This window comes from Oreochromis niloticus, linkage group LG22, assembly GCF_001858045.2.
Source record: "Oreochromis niloticus isolate F11D_XX linkage group LG22, O_niloticus_UMD_NMBU, whole genome shotgun sequence".
NCBI classification, from domain to species: Eukaryota; Metazoa; Chordata; class Actinopteri; order Cichliformes; family Cichlidae; genus Oreochromis; species Oreochromis niloticus.
The window spans coordinates 29,504,811-29,522,335 of record NC_031985.2 but is presented as its reverse complement, the minus strand read 5'-3'; the positions used below and the strand labels follow the sequence as shown (position 1 = coordinate 29,522,335).

At 43.1% G+C, this 17,525-nt stretch overlaps 1 protein-coding gene across 4 annotated transcripts in view; it reads left to right on the top strand.

The window, feature by feature from the left end:
- The first annotated feature begins 969 nt into the window (after nucleotides 1-969).
- The window catches only part of LOC100707006 (triple functional domain protein), a 61,555-nt gene continuing 44,999 nt past the window's right edge, over nucleotides 970-17,525 (top strand). For all 4 annotated transcript variants that reach the window (XM_025902267.1, XM_025902265.1, XM_025902264.1 and 1 more), the window contains exons 1-2: nucleotides 970-1,150; nucleotides 4,838-4,888. In XM_025902267.1, the coding sequence (XP_025758052.1) occupies nucleotides 985-1,150; nucleotides 4,838-4,888 (217 nt within the window). In that variant the 5' untranslated portion in view covers nucleotides 970-984. The remainder of the gene's footprint in view (nucleotides 1,151-4,837; nucleotides 4,889-17,525) is intronic.

Sequence of the window (17,525 nt, the reverse complement as noted above, 5' to 3'; positions counted from 1 at the left end):
TCAGTTAACGTTTAGGCAGCGCAGTTGCAGTGGAAGTCACACCAGGATAAATGCTGTTAGTGGGATGGGTACGTCACAGGACCTATAAAGATGCTTAAAGTGGGAACAGACACCCCTTTTTATTCTTTCCCCCAACTGCAAATGTTGTCCTTAAAGTTAAAGTTGGTCAATACCTGAGTCAGTCTGATATCAGTCTGTGGCTGAATGGGGTCAAGTTGGCAATTACATCCAGTCTGATTCTGATAAAACAGATATTAACTGTGGTAAATCGTTTAAAAAAAACAAACAAAAAAATCACATCTGTTTGATCCTTCGTTCTGTGGGAGTATAAGCAGAATACAATCAGCTGGAGTCGAGTCTCCTTGTGTTGTGCTTATTGACACACTCATTCAGAGTGATGGCAACATGTTGGTAATTTGTCTGCATTTGTAAATTAGACAGGAATTATTTTCAAAGCTTTGACAATTTCTCTGAGAGCGACTGCAGTCCGTCCAAGTCAGGCTGCAACTGTTCTCAGAAAGGTGGCCTTCTATCATGAGGCTTCAGCCCGCTTGTTTATACTGTTCCCCAAGTATTTTAATTTATTTTGGATTTGGTATTCCTCTATGGATGCAAAATCACCACGCAAAAGATCGTTATACTATGCTGCATCAAGTTTCCACCCCTTAATTCAGTCAGTAGTAGTACTCTGTTTCCCAAATATCTGTGTAATGTGTAATGATTCATGGCAAGCAACAAAAACGCCTCTCACACAGATGATCCCTTAGGTAATATGTTGTTTAAGTGCTCTCTCTGTGGCCTCTGACATTTAAACATTTTCTCCACCCTGCAGCTATATCTGCCTCTAAACTCTCCAAGGCAGCCTTGACAGCTGGGTATTGCTCATTGTTTTTAAGACACTCACCTCAGTTCAGTCAATGTGAGCCAGACAATCGGTATTTTTAAATGAAAGGGACTCTTTTCTATTTGTGTGTGAGTCAAACGATGAGTGTGCCTGCCGAGAAGGGGAAGGCAGGGGCCCACAGAAAGGGTGGTCCCGTGTTAATGCGGGCTAAGAGTCAGAAACGGTGTGTGTCGGGACAAGAGAGAGCTGTCTGTTTTTTAAGGCGCTCCATAAGGATACAGTGCAGCCAGTGTGTAGCAGGGCTCGGTGAGTTCACTCTATCTCAGTTTTTGGGAGAGGAAAGTTTGGATTAGTTCAATGGGAATCGGGCCGTTGGAGTTTTCGCCGTGTCATTTCCTCAAAAGCCGTTTGGTGTGTATTTGTGCAAGCTCTGTTTAAGTTCATCCAAAGAGCTTGGCTGACGGTTCAGCAGTGGGCTTATCCTACTATGGTCTTAACAAAGTTGGCTCAGAGTGTATGCATGTCTGTTTGTGTGCGGTTGGATTAACCCACTGCTGTAACGGCCACATCGCAGAGGAAAAGCCTGTTTTCGTGCACACGTGTTGTGTTTTTATCTCCCCCCTTCATGCATGTTTGACTACTGGCTCAGCTACAAGTGTTGTTGTTTAGATTGGGATAAGCTGTGGGCTACCACTACTGTAAGTCTGGTATTACATTGTTGCACACTGTGGCTTAAGCGGACATCTTTGGCATGGCAAATATGTGAAGTATGTAGGTGTTTGGTCTTTCTCTTGCCTTTTCCCTTCATCTCTTTCAGTCTTTGTGAAGATTTTGTTTTTCCAGGTACATGGCTTTAGAGAACATTTCCTTGATATCTTTGGCCTTCTCTCGACAACTTGGCTCTACTTTCCCATGCAGTGTTTTGTGCGTGAGGCTGCTGTTGCCTGCAAGTTAGGTCTTGTGTAGTTTTATGTGTACTCTGCTGCTAAATGTTCATTACTGCGAACTGCCACCAGCAAAATGTTGCTTACCTACTACCTAAGCTCACAGCAGAAGATGTTTGATTTTTGCATGAATGGATCCAGGCTGGACCTCCTTAAAGAAGACTTTTGCAAAACAAAGCAGGGTCAGGTTGGCTAAAAGATTGAAACTAGTGCAGCTTTTGCTTTTTACTGTTCACTCACACACCTGCAGGTGCAGATTCCCGATGGATCATTGTTTAATGAAAAATAGTTGCAATCCTGGCAAAGAGTGTTATAAATCTTTGTCCAGAGCATTATTCCGCTGTTAGACTTCCTGGTTTCTGTCTTATTTTCTTACCTTAAACCACGTGATTATGAACATGGTATATGTTGGATAAATGTCTCATAAGTTTGCAAGTTCAGTGAAGAGCAGGTTTTGCTGCTGCTTTAATTAAAAGGTGACTCTTCTGGGTGTGATTTAAGGAATTTATTTAATGCGGCTTAAACTATTACTTCAGAAAAATCTTTTTTCAGCTGTAAGGGAGGAACTGTAATGCCAGTGTAGAAATTTACAGGGATGCCTTAGTGCCATCCGGGCTGAAAGGGTTTCCTGGTAAACAAAAGTGTGTCGCAACACAAATGATTTGCATGCTTTCCTCAGAGGGATCCAGGTAGCCTCCAGTTATGTCTCAAATGAGCTTCTACACTGAAGGTGTTTTCACACCTGTAGTTTGTTTACTCTGGTCCAAATCAGTTGATGAGTTTGTAAACTTGTAGCTTCTCCACGTGATTTGGTTTCCTTTTACACAGAGAAAAATCTAAGTGAACGCCGAGCAAACCACAACGTGTCATTACAGACCATGTGAGAACGTCCTGTCCGCTTATTGGCCAGATGTGTCTGGGAGCAACAAATGTAAATACAGGAACAAGGTGCTGCGTTCTGGACAACTGGAAAACAGCGAGAATTTACATTCATTTCACGGCTAGTTGCTAACTCGTACTGACATTTGAACATCTACAACTCCTCACTACAACCCAGTACAGAAGTATTTTTACCCAAACTTGTAATGTACACCAGGTACTTGGCCTGGATAGATTACTGTGTTCACACAGTACTCAGACTGACTGCACCAAGTGAGAAAATGAACTGCAGTAAAAGGACTAAACAGGCAGGTGTGAAAACGCCCTAAGATAGACCTGCCATGCTGATTTCCAGCTCCATATTTTTAGTGATGGACTCTGCTAGACTCTGCAGGATCGACTCCTCGAAGCATACGTTTCCACAACACTGCTTTCCTCCTGAGGTCCGTATATGCACGTAAATTTGTCATGAAGTTCTTTAAGCTCAGACACGCACAGAATCAACTGTAGGCGTCATTATTATTGGTCCGTCACAGCACGTCATGCGTGAGTACTCTTCACCAATGAGCTTATGCTGCGCTCTGCTCAGTAATAGGATAGATAGGTTTCAGAGTGTAGTAGGTAGTGCTTCCTATGTGAAAAGGCCTTTATGCACTCAGGCTAACTTGTTTGAAGCTAGCTGTTTTAGCTCCCTTGCCCTTCCTTTAAACATACTTTCTTTTGATTGGTTGTCTCTTGCAAAGAGAGAGTCAGTAGGTAGCGATTCTGTGCTCACAGCTGGAGATCTATGCCTGAGATGACCATATTAGGGATATCTGCTCTCTGTGACATCATAAAGGGGGAAAAACGGTCTTCTGCCCATTTATACACTGACCTCATTATTTGAAACATTGGCCATGCTTAATATGAGCACCTACCTTAACAGTGGAAATCAAACTGCGCGTATCTCAGTGCATATTGTTAGATACTTGGTATAGATCATGTACTCAGTACCGCAGTCAGCTTCTCTCTGCCTCAGTGCGGCACTCTGTAACATTAAACAGGAAGCAGTAATCCTGAGTCAGAATAGATCGAGCATGTGTCAGTGAGTCAGCCAGTCGAGCGTCCAGCCTGTTTACATGTTGACAGCACATGACGCTGACGGTATCTTCCCCTCCGTCACAGCAGCGGCCTCACTCACTCACAGGCTATAGGCTGCATCAATGGGCTGATTGTTGAAGTTGCAGAGAAACCACCGGGCGTCGGTCATGAGTTATAGGCTGATGAGAAGATGACTCCGGCATGCTCGGGTCCGGTGTAAGCAGAACATGCTGTTTAGGGGTCGTGGGAATCATCACATTCCTGGTACCTTGGTGTAATGTTTTACTTGTTAAGGGAGGAGAACATGATGAAGATAGTCTCTCCCCCCATAGTAAGGTGTTTCCTATGACTAAGGCAATATCACTTCTCTTATTGTCACCATACTGAACGAGCTAATGTTGGGGATTTTTCCATCCTAACTAATGCGGAAGCCCTTTTCTGTTTGTTTTTAAGACAGCCAGTTCTTGTTTATCTTCTTAGGCTTTGCTGGTAATAAACAGTATTCTTAATTATTGAGATTTTTTCTGGCAGTTGATTAGTCTTCTGTTTTTTAGCCACATTGATGGCATGTTAACCTGACATGTTTCTGTTTGTTGTGCTTTGGAGTGAAAAGGCTCAACAAATATGGGATGGATTTTCATGGAATTGATCGCTGACACTGTGATCCTCCTCAGATCAACTTTAATCACTTTGTAGCATAGAGTGTAATTGTTATTATTCCAGTACTTTACCAGAAACTGTTAAAACACAGACTTTCCTTCAGCAATAGCCGTACTTACCATTTATTCTATTTAATAGCAAATGTAGGAGCTTTTTAATTGGAAGGCTTTATGATACATTGGTATTGATAGTAACTCTGATACTGAAAAAATATTCATTTGATGTTTATCATTAATGCTGTTAATAAAAGATACAATGTTCTTTTAATATGTTTTCGTGAAGTCATGCTTACAGGACTTCTTTCCACTTCTGTTTTGAGTGAATTCATTTGCCAAATTCTTTTTGGCTGCGATGTGTATTTTTATTTCTGTGTCATGCATTTTAATTGGGGATAAAAACAGTTGCTCTTTTTTTATCTTTGTTCCTACAGATGGATCCCTCCCTAAAGAGCCAAAAGGAGATGTATCGAGCCAGATAGCAGGTAAAACACAAGATTTGTTTTTTTCTTGCAAGGCCCATTTATATCCGTGTGTGCTGGTGGTGCAAGAGGGGAGTGTATTTTACTGAGGGTGGAGGGTGGGGGAGGTCGGTATATTTCAAAAGAAATATGGTGTGTATGGTGTATTTTTACATGTACACAAGCAGACCTAAGCCCTTTTACAGATGTACTGTAGACTTTTTTAAATTTAAAAGGTATTATCCTGCTGAAGTAACAGTACAAGGGTTTTAGCGTACATTAAGTGGGTAAAGAGATGTTCTCCAGAGATGTTCAGTCAGATTCAAGTCTGGCTGGGCCACTTCAGGACATTTACAGAGTAGTTCAGAAGCAGCTGCTTTGTTATTGTGGCTCCTTGCTTAGGGTTGTTGTCCTGTTGCTGAACCTTTGCCCCAGTCTGAGGACCAGCGTGTTTTGGAGCAGGTCTGGCTCTGAACATTGCTGCATTCACCTTCCCTTGACCCTAACTAGTGTCCCACTGCTGAAAAACATCCCCAAGCTTGATGCTGCCACCACCATGCTTCGGTTTAGGGATGGTATTGGCCAGGTGGTGAGCGGTGTCTGGTTTCCTCCAGGTGCGATACTTGGCATTCAGACCAAAGAGCTCAAGCTGGGTTTTATCAGACCAGAGAATTTTGTTTTTCATACTCTGAGAGTCCTTCAGGTGTCTTTTAGCAAATTCCAGGTCATGTCATGAGCCTTTTATTAAGGAATGGCTTCAGCTTGGCCACTCTACTATACACCCCTGATTGTTGCAGAGCTGCAGAAGTGGTTGTCCTGCTAATGCTGTAATGCTGGAGCTCTGTCAGAGTAAGCATCAGGTTATTGGTCACCTGCCTGACCAAGGGCCTTGTGCTTCGATTGCTCAGACTGGCCAGCCAGCTGTAAGAAGAGTTCTGGTGGTTCCACAGTTCTTCCATTTTCAGATGATGGAGGCCACTGTGCTCATTACTATCCTCAGTGATAAAGACAGTTGTGTGTCTTTCCAAATCATAGCCAGTCGACTGAATTTACCACAGGTGGGCCCCAATCAAGTTGCAGAAACATCTGACAGATGATCACTGCAAACAGGAGGTAGCTGAGCTCGATTTGTATGTGTCATGGAAAAGGCTGTTAATACATGTACGTGTTATATTTATGTTTTTCATTTAAATTTGCAAGAATTTCAAGCAGAGTTTATTCACTTTGTCATTATGGGGAGAATACTTTTTGGATGCTCTGTACTTTGTTAAATTTCACCCCGGTTCCTGTCCATTTTCTTGTCCACTGGTTTTGGACATTGTAAGGTTCTTGTCTAATAGCATTGATGAAGGGCGGTTCAATGCTCTGCCCCTCCCAGTATCAATACAGGTCATTGTCATCCTAAATCTCACATGTCCTCACTTTTCCTTTCATCCTCGTCTCCACCCCTCCCATCTATTCCCAAAACATACAGGATGTGGACAGCTACCCATGTCTGGCACCTTTCCCTATAGCTATAACAGGCTATTAGCAATGAGTTGAGATGGACACTTATGCTGCCTGCGCCATGATTTATTCACACAAACTGCCATTCACTCAGAATCACTCACCCTAAATGACCTTTTTGCTTGTGTCCTTTCTCCAATCAGTTGTACTAAATCTTCCTTTTTTATTATCCTCATGGTGTAGCTGAAATTTAAAAAGTAGGCTATTTTCCCTAATGTGAGGGTTAATATGTGCTGCTGGAACAACACATTTAATGACCAATTTGATATATAAAGTTATTTCTGCTCTGTTCTTCAGTGAGAAATTTTACTATTTCATAGGAAATTAGAATAGAGCCATTTGTGCAAACCTCTTAATTAGAAACTCTAAGACTATCAGCAGTATTGGCTTTGTAAAGAGAAACAAAAAACAGCCTTCAAATTCTACACACAAAGGAGGACAGTGAGTTGGCAGGTTGCTCCAAAGCCCCAGGGTCTTTATGGAGAAAGCTTCAGTGCCCGTAGGAAAAAGGCGATGAAAGCAACACAAACGCGGTTATATCTGAAAAACACTTGGCTTTAGTGTGACTGTTTAGCCTTTCTGCATGGTGCTTTTCTTAAGCCTCCTGCTGCTTAACAGTTATCACTTCGTGGTTTAGAAGAGGTGGTGGTGGTGGGTGGGGGGGATTATGTCTGTCCATCTGTTGGGCCTCCTCATCCACTGGTCTGACTGGGTGACTGGAAAGTGGGTTGCGAGGAATGGGAGGGTGAGGCGAGTGCTGTTATGTAATGATGTTAAAGCTTTCGAACCCTGACAGATGTGCTTTCTATCACTCTCTCTCTCTCTCTCAACCCTTTTTCGTCTGCGTCTGTCCAGAAGTACCCGCCGGTGTAATCTGCCTCAGTGCTCGTTGAAATGATTTGGCATAAATCTTCAGCAATCAGCTGCATTCTGCAATCTGAAAGCATCGCCTCAAGATGGCGTGTTCGAGCAGATTGGAAGAGCTGAAGCACAAAAATGCTGCAGGAGTGTCTGATCTGCAGCAGTAGTCTGTAGAAGAGCCACTCCTCTATCACTTACTGTGTAATCTCAGTAAGTGACAGGAGCAACGTGTGGAAGGAAAATGAGTTTTTATTCCCACTATTACAGCAGTAGAAGGGTGTTTTGGGGTGGAGGGTTAAAAGAAAACAAAAACACTTGTTGTCGTAACGGTCTTTTTCTCTCTGTCTCGTCACGGTTCGTCAGAATAGGATCAGGTGGCATTAAAAGACCCGGCCGACTGAACTCTTGGCACCAATAACAAGCTGCCTTTTCTTTCTCTCTGTCTCTCTCGCTGTCTTTCTTTTATTCCTGCTTCCTCTACTCTCCCTTTTCCCTTCTCCCCTGCTGTGTTTGGGTCGCTGGGGTAACCCTGGCCTGTTTCTCGCTCGGTTAGCCTACCCTGCTATTAGAGGTCTGGATGGATGGGGAGAACAGGAAGAGGCGGGGGTAAGGGAAAGATGGTGTGCGCTCTGTCTCGGTCTCCCAAGCCAAAACTCCGATTTGGGGACACAAAGGGGAAAATTGGGAAGGACACGGAGAATCAGATCGGACTGGAAACAAACACCCAGGCTGTGCTGTTCAGTCTTGGATGCTGTCAATTCAGTGTTTTAGAGAGCTGCTTGTTTTCATCAACGGCAAATGATTCTCACTACAATGAAAGTGCTACACAGATACCTTATCAGTGTAAGGGTGGTAAAGGGAAAGTAGTTGCACTGTCCCTGTATTGGATTGAAAGAGTGCATTTCATAGACTGATACAGAATTTACTTAGATGGCACCGAAACATGACTAAATGACCAGATGAACACGTTCTTACTTGTAAACTGGTTTCTAACTTTGTGTGTATGTACAGTCAGTGCCAACTGTGGCTACAGTGAGGCCATTGTTATATTGGCACAGCAGCCAGTCAAATTAGAGCTACTTGCTTCTTTGTCCAGTAAGGTGCAGCAGCTAATCAGAGCTGCTTCAGTAGGACTGATAGATGGGACATGAGCCATTTGTCAAGAATTCAAACCACATATAGACAAAAGAAGATTGTTCTTTTCATCTGCACTGATCTGGCGTTGTGGCTCTGTTCTGAGATCTCACAGAACAGGAGTCTGTGACAACAGATATGACTGTGATTAAATCATAAACGGCACTAAAGGAAGAGCAAGGGCACAGGTGGGCTATTAGGCTGCTTGCAGGTTGTGCAAAAGTAGCAGCTCAAGTAGTCCATTAGGCCCTGGTCACGCAGACGCAGAGACCTGTAGGCGACTGCATGGCAACCACCAGTTGGTAGGGAAAAATTAGCATTAAATGACTGGTTTTGAGTGATTGCTGGAGGTTGCTGGCAGTCTCAAAGAGGAAACCTCACTGGGAATGCTTAGGTTGCAAGCAGATTGCCATGGTCACATTTAGTTTGTAGAGAAGACTTTTGTGCAAACACTCACTAACCAACCACCAAGCGGTTGTCAAACTGTCTTTGTCATTCTTCAAAGCAGAAGCTGCACATTTTTTTTTCTTTTTTTAAATGGGTTGATTTCAGGTTAAAAATCAGCTTTTACTTTGAAGATGGACCTTCTCCATTTCCAAATGGGGTTGCACTCCTTTAGTGGTTAGTGAGCATTTGCAGACTGCTTGCAACTAAGGCAATCACAAGGAGGTTTTTGGTACAGCACCCTCTTTGTGGCAGTTTTCCTCCTAGCAACCAGAAGTTCACCAACCAGTCTCTAGGTGTGGCAGAGGCATCTTATTTGATATGTAGAAGTGTATCTGCTGATGTGCCTGCCTAAAACTAAGCAAAATGGCATCATCGCATTATAAAAACATTGCAGAAGAACATTAAAAGTAACAGAGGAGTTTAAACGACTGCTGACAAAAAGACAAATACAATCGATTCAGTATAGCTGGAACTGCAGTCACACCTGCGAACACTTGTGTGTCATGTTTGTTATTAAGTGCGATACATCCAGGTTAGCTGTAATAGAGTTGCAAAGGGGGAGGAGGGCTGCTGTTGTTCCCCATTGCGTCTCCCTTTCTGTTTGTTCTTTAAACAATGTTCTTAATGTGTTTTAACACAGAAAAGCAGCACTCTGTGGAACAATGCTAGGGGCACTGTAAACTTCATATGTGAATTGAGGGAGGGAAAAAAGCTTGAGAAGCTTAACATTTACCAAGGAGGTAAGGCTCAGCAGTTTAGGATTTATCTCAGATGAATCTGTATATATAAGATTACAGTCTTATTATTTTTTTCTTCATAGGAAAGGAAATGCCTTCAAATTAACATTTAGACCACAGGAAACATAAAATAGCTTAATGCACGCTTCGGTTAAATCAATTTAAAGTGTAGAAATGAAATTAAATCCATTGAGCGTGTAGTATTTATGAGTAAAATGGGCGTGCAATCAAATAAAATTGCTCTATCTGGTATCTTTTTTTTTGTCACGGAGACACTGCTGTCCACTCCTTTATCCCAGAGGAATTCCTGCCAGTCCCACACATCCCTCAGCAGGGAATTTATGGCACGCTGTGAATGTGGGAAGTCCACAGCTATGCACTGATTCACACTCATGCGCGCGAATCTGGTTTCTGTTGACCCATAACAGCTGGTTTAGGAGCCATGGCTCCCAGTCAGCTGCTGGATAGCCATTATGAGATATAACTGCTCTTTAATCTCACGGGAAGATGCTGCGAGTGTTTCCTCCTCCTCTCAGCTGACTGTACCACCCGTCCCATCTGTTGGTGTGCACACAGCTGTCGCATTCTGTCTTCATATTGAACTCAGAAACACACACACACACACACACACACACACACACACACACACACACACCGACCCCTGAGGTATTTGTTACAGTGCCTCTGGGGAAGACTTGTTGTTGTTGTTGTGGTGTTTAGCAAACTGAGTAATGCCCACTCAGAGGCCACTACAAATCTCAGGCCTCTGAGGTGTTTGCCAAGTATGTACATATTGTAACACAAGCACAGCCCAGTTACAGTCGTGGCCTGCAACGAAGAAGAACTGGCCGTGATCCGGGAGTTTCAGCAAAGGATGATGGACATTCCTGGCATCACCCCCATGGGTGTAGTCATATCAGTGATAACTTTGTCTCGCCCACTTCATACAGCACAGGCGACACGGGCAATGTTGGGACTTTCTGTTGCCTTGGAAAAATTCACCCAGGTGTGCTTTTTTCATCTTATGGGATACAGTTTTCCTCGTCTCAACTTTTCACAGTTAGTTCTTCATTTAGTGACTGGCATTGGATGCCAGTTTCCCTGAATTCCTGAATGTAGACATCATCAGCAAGGTAATGACCTCCTCACTGGTAGCTAATGGCTTATTGATCATAAAGAAAAGAGGAATGTAATTTGTTTCTCACAGTTTGTCATCGAGTTGGAAAGGTTAAAATGAATTCTGGCTGTGTACTTCATTGCGTTGCGAATGGATCGTAAATTTTCTTGGTAGGCTGTTTGATGACTCTCGTAGCAAGCACTTCCTCGAATTCAGCATTCCAACGTGACTCAGTTAAATCATTGGTTGTAACATAAACTCTGTGAAGTCATAAGTCCTTTTACAGAGTCACAGTTGTATTTAATTCACTATCCTCTATAAGTTTTAAGAAATCTTAGACTTGGTGAACTAAAAACCAATTTGTATTAATTTCTCTGCACTTACTGAACATTGCATGTAGTGCTGAAATGTATACTAAGACTTTAATCAGACGAATAAAGTTTTGTAGGTCCCTAGAATTCAATCACATCTGTTTAATGCACTAATGATGTAGCAGTGATGTGCCCTTAAGCACCAAATCGCAAAAGTTACCTCAAAGTGCTTTATATTGTAAGCTAAAGAGAGAAGGCCCCGACAAGCAGCCACCAAATGAGCAAGCATTTGGTGACAGTGGGAAGGAAAAACCTCTTCTAACAGTAAGAAACCTCCAGCTGAAGCAGGCTCAGGGAGGGGCAGCCATCTGCTATGACCAGTTAGGGGTGAGGGGACGGAGCTGAAGCAACAGATGCACTGTGAAAGCAAGGTGAGATTAGATTAGATTAATAATAACTAATGTTTAATCCAGTACTTCGTGCTGTTTTTGGTTCCTTACTTTAGCCCAACAGAGAAGACAGAAGTCCTGATATATAAAGAACTTCTTTGTAGTGAAGAGATAAACATAACAACGCTCCATCATCGGGTCATACTTTGTTCCTTTTCATTTTTCTGCTTCTTGCTTGTCAAGTGAACACAGCTGTGGTCGGTCTTTTCGGTGTGCAAGTCCCACTTTCAACCAGTCAGCAATCTATCTTGACATACCATCACCATCGAGTTAAGTGCTGTTGGCTCTTGGGAGGAGGTGCCGTAAATCCAAGTCGATACAGTCAGCATTTACATATACAATCCCAGCCTCTACTAGCATAGGTTAATACTAAGTGGCTGCAGAGCAACAACATGGGCGATTTGAGCCAATTGAAGCAACTACCTACGAGAGTGAAGGAAAAGCACTCGATTCCCATATGTCAATCTGCTAAATACGTTAGAGGGTTAGCTACAGTAGCTGCAAAGTAGTGAACAATGAGAAGATCACTTTGTACGGGGGCTGAGCTGATGCGTTTTGCCTACAACCTCACGACTCACTTCCTGTGCTAAGCGGCTTCTCCTCGTTCATAAATGCAGTGCAGGCATATTATAATTGCTGCCCCTCCTGCACGTTGAGGATTACCTCCATTAACCTGTCTCTCCAAAAGACAGACAGATTAGCAGCTCACCTAATGCCACACGAGGTTCTCAGTGATACTGTTTATCCACAGAGCCCAAGTGTCTGCACCGGAAACCCAATTTCTCCTTGGAAATGTTTGCTCCAGCTTTCCATATGGATGTGTAGACATCACCAAAAATGGGTGGTTTTGGTTGTCTGCAGAGTTGGAATATCTCCCCTCAGGAATCTCAGGATTAGCTTCAGCTGCGGCAGCTCTGCCCGCAGCGGACTGGGATCCCGTCGGCACATCGGCCAGTCACTCTATGATTAGATGATGCTGCGAGCGGGCTGCATTTCTCCAGCAGCAGCCGAAGCCAAATCCACAGCAATTTATGGAGGTTTTACAATTTAGGGAAGAATTTTCAAGCATGGCTTGCTGGACAGCCAATCACAAGTGGCAGTATGCTTATACTGGTTCCTCCCTCATCCAGCTGACAGGTACAGTGTTGCCTGTCTGGTGATGCACAGGAGAGGGGGACATAGAATCTACCATGCAGTCAGCACCATCCTTTCCTTTGTGCTCTTCCTCGTCATCCCTCAGTCAACCCAATGGAAACTGAACTTAGTCCCACCATCGTTCCCTGACGTCTACTTTATTCCTCCTTCGCTGTCATACACCGCTTCTCTTTTTCCCCTCTGTCTCTTTCCTCAGCCTAGTTATGACACAATGATGTGTTTCATTAGCTTACTAATTTTCCTGGTTCCTCCTAGTTGGTTTTGTTCATCATTTACCCAGAAACCCTTCTTCTCCAGTCTGCTTCTGTGCGGGTGTGGGTGTGACCTGGCCACTCTATATTTAGCTGCTGTGCCACTTTCTCTGTTCCCAGAGCACTGCAGAGTGCTGGGAAGTGATGGAGGGTGGGGTGGCTGTGTCTTTAAACTTACCTTTTACTTTTGATGATTAAAGAAGAAATCCACCTAAAATACTGCTCAGATAAACTCTGGAAATAAGAAGGCTGGTGTGTGTATGTGTGTTTTGGTCAGTCTGCGTGAAACCTTAATCCCGTGACCGTTAAAAGTCGCCGTACAGTAGCAAATTCAAACAACTACAAGGCCCTCACTGTGCGCTCTTTTTACACGCTCACACTCTCTTCCAAACACACAGCGGTTTTCTGCTTGTCATCTTGTCAACATTAGGTTTTTCATTGACCTTTGATTATCCTCCTGCTCAGTGGCACCCGGCCAATCAGACAGCAGGTTTGCAGGCAACATCAAAGATTGTCTTTGCTTCAGAAGATGAATCACTCTGTGGTGAAAACATGCTGACTTATCTGTTTGTGCGCATATGCTGCAGTTCACCTCGATAAGCGCGCTTCTTGAGCGTTTAGCTTGGCATCGCTGCTGTAAATAAGTGGCGCTGATAAACATCGCGCTCGTGCTAAGCTGCGAGGTAATGTTCAGGGAGCAGCGTGTAGGCAGCTGCTACAGAAGCAGCTTTCTTGTAATTTAATGGCCGTATTGTCACATGTTGACCACAGCATTAGACAGTCTGTTCCAAAGCAGTTGTATGTGTCACGTAAGGTTGTAATTCATAGAAAGTATGATCATTTTCATAGCTGGTCTAGATCAGTGATGTCAAACTCATCTTCAATCAAAGGGGACGTACAGCTCATATAGATCTTAGGATAGGCTGAAATGGTGAAACTCCTCCTTCTGTCAATGTAAAGACATTTAGACACTTTTAATTCCTGAGATATGTTAATATAAGAAAAAAATGTGATTTTTAATAGCACAGCTTAGTTTTTCTGAAGTCACTACTGGGCCAATTCTGGCTCCCAGGCACATGTTTTACACCCCTTTGTCTAGTAAATGAAAAGCATTTATCCCAGTTTTCTAAAATCAAACCAAGCCTTTTCATGTAAGTCAAAACAAGTAAATGCTCACCATTGTTATTCAAATTCTCACAGTGTTTACAATACATATACCTTGAATAGTTGTTTCATTTCTTGGTAATATAGTAATCAATCAATGTACTGCATTAAAAACAGCTAAAAGAAGTATAAAGTGAAGTGACTTTTTTCAGTTCTAACTCCACTAAACTAGCTTTACATGAGTTAACCAGGGATTGTTTTGTTTGTTATCTTTTACTTGGGCCCTCTGCAGCTCCTCAGTTCCTCTGCCTGAAACATGGTGCCTTAGCTCCCTTCCCTATGACTTTAAGACGTCTTTCTTCTGATTGGCTGCTCGTTGTAAACAGAAGGTGTGATCAGCAGGTCGGTAAGCCAAAGCTTTGTGCCTGGGAGGACCATGTTGGAGTGAGCCACTCTCACTCACATTATAGAGAGCCAAGGGTAGAAAACATCACTGTTTGTTATGACGGCCTGTTGTTGGAACAAACCATCTGTGACAGATGAGAAAAATAGGCTAACTTTTACCCATATTACCACATTTAGCAATTCCTAAAACCTTGTGTCCTAATTTTTCATAAAGAGACTTAAAGGTAAAGCTGCCGATACAACAGGATCATATGGAGAGAGGTGGGGGTGAGCCTTTCCCAGCTGTCGTAGGGTGAGGCAGGGTGTAGCTTGCACAGGTCTCCAGTCTGCCACAGAATAACTGTGAATGTCTCACTGGCTGCAGCTTCTCAAACGTGACAGATGAATGCCTCTTTGACATTTTGGAACCACCTCTTTTTGGCTTTAAGTGTTGCTCGGACAACCCATGCTTACGTCTTTTTAAGTTTGATGAAGACGAATTTGAAACGCAGCGATCAATAAATAATCCTGAGATTCAACCCAGTTTGACTCCCCCAGCTCTCTCTGTCTCCTCAGAGAGTGGATCTGGCCCATGTGCAGCTCCCAGAAATAGAGCCAGAGCAAGCGCTCTCTGTCTGCACTCCCCTCCTCTCATGCTTCATCTATAAAGAGCTACAAGCTCATTCTCTACAGGAGCGCTGTGGGAAATGTAGTTGATCATGCTAATTTGTTTTTTGTGGCACCCTGAGGGAGGGAAGGAGACAAATGAGAGGAGAGAAGAATAGCAAAAATAGAGACAAGTCCTGATTCTCATCCATCTCCTCCGGTGGCAGGAATGAATTAGCATCTCATTAGCATACAGTCGTAAATACGACGCCATGCAGAGACCAGAGACTGGAATACAATTTCAAAAACACTTCAGTGCCCGAGAGGGGTGTGTTTCTGAGCGTTTGTATGATAATAATAGTAAAGGGATGACAGAGACGGTACTCCTCCCCTTTACAGTACTTGTTATGTAATATGCGGTAACAAATTGTGTGTAAATGTGTATCTGTGTGTGTCTTACCACTTTACCACCACACCATAAGACTAAAATGGAGTCAGATGAATTACATTTTTTTTTCTCTCCCTCTCTGCTGATCTCTTAACAGCCTTAATTGCACATGTTAGACAGCGTGTCACATATACTGCGGGATTGTACCTCAGATGAAGAGCACGTATTGAAGGTGCTTGAGAGGACGCAGCGTAGGGCTCTTGAGTTTAATTTGTAGTACTGCGTTCAATTTCCTCTACAGCGGGTAGCGTTATTATTTACGTTAGCTCTGTCGTCACAAAGCTGAGCTGGATTTGGATCTGATAAATCTTGGAAAATGATTAATGTAACTGAGCTCTCAGAAGGAGAGAAGACTTAAAAATGCCAGAACTATGAATTTAATACCAATGGTGTGTGTCTACACAGGCAGAATACTACTTACTGCACAATAACGAGCTAAATACAGTAACTGCCTGTTACATTTTCTTTCATGGAGGTAGCGTACGTGAAATAGTCAAGAGCCTTCTGTTATTTCTTTATATTTTCCTTCCAAGAAGCCAGTCTTTGTTTTGCTTTATTTAAAGTGGGTTTGAACAAGGCTTTAAGGTTTCCTTGGACATCAACTGCTTTCTCACTTTAGTCTATTGATGTCTGTAATTTGTATCTTTAGGCAGTTTTTTATTAGCAGTCTGTTTCTTTAACTGAATCTATGATAAATAATTAAATCACATTTTTGCACCAACGTGGTGATTCCCAAAGAGTTCCCAAAACTTGGCAAATCTCAGCATGGTGTGGAGTGTGTCCTGCAGGGCCTGGAAAAATGGAGGATAAAAGAAGTGGGAATATCCATGTCCTGGGAAAACCATGTGGCCCTTCAGTTGGCCCATCTTCTATTCACTGAAAGCTCATCAGAAATGATCACAGTGGTAGGGTGGCTGTCAATTCAGTTCAGTTTTATTTATACAGCACCAAATCACAACAACAGTCGCCTCAAGGTGCTTTATATTGTAAGGTAGACCCTGCCGTAATACATACAGAGCAAAACACAACAATCGTATGACCCCCTATGAGCAAGCACTTTGGTGACAGTGGGAAGGAAAAACTCCCTTTTAACAGGAAGAAACCTCCGGCAGAACCAGGCTCAGGGAGGGGCGGGCGGTTGGGTGAGAGAAGAAAGACGGGATAAAAGACATGCTGTGGAAGAGAGCCAGTGATTGACAACAAGTAAAGATGCAATGCAGAGAGGTCTATTAACACTGAGTGAGTGAGACAGGTGACTGAAGAAGAAATACTGCTGGGAATCCCCCAGCAGCCTACACCTATTGCAGTACAACTAAGGGAGGATTCAGGGTCACCTGGTCCAGCCCTAACTATATACTTTAGCAAGAAGGAAAGTTTTAAGCCTGATTTTAAAAGTAGAGATAGTGTCTGTCTCCTGGATCCAAACTGGAAGCCAGTTCCACAGAAGAGGCTGAAGGCTCTGCCTCCAGCTTTCTTCTTTTAAATACTCTAGGAACAACGAGTAAGCCCGCAGTCCGAGAGTGAAGCGCTCTAATGGGGTGATATGTTATTATAAGGTCATTAAGATAAGATGGGCCCTGATTATTCAAGACCTTGTATGTGAGGAGGAGCATTTTTAATTTAGATTTAGATGCTATTAAAGGAGCTATTCTTAAGGAAGGGAAACAGGGAAACGGTATGCCAAATTGCTAAAGAACTTGACTGAACAGTGGTTTTCAGCCAGCGGTGTTAGAGATCTTGTCAAAATTGATGGAATTATGGATGCAGAAAAGTACCATCAGATTTTAATCCACCTTGCGATAATATCTGGTGCATCTGATTGGCAGCAGCTTCATCCTTTACCCTGATACTGATCCCAAACACACTGCCAGGGCAGTAGAAGCTTACCTGGACAGAATGACACACAAAGGAGCATTATCAGTCATGTTTCAATAACTCGGTGTACCTATTTCCCATTTTCCTAGCATAATGTAAGGAAATGGAGAGTGGCTCAAGATTTTTGCACAGCACTGTATTATCTTTGGGCTAATCCATACACTGTCTTTACACTGCATATTACTGCCAAACACCTACCTGCCGCCATGCTGTGGAGTTATATTTCTGGAATGGTCCATAAGGGGATAGATGTACACCATTACACACACTGAAGGT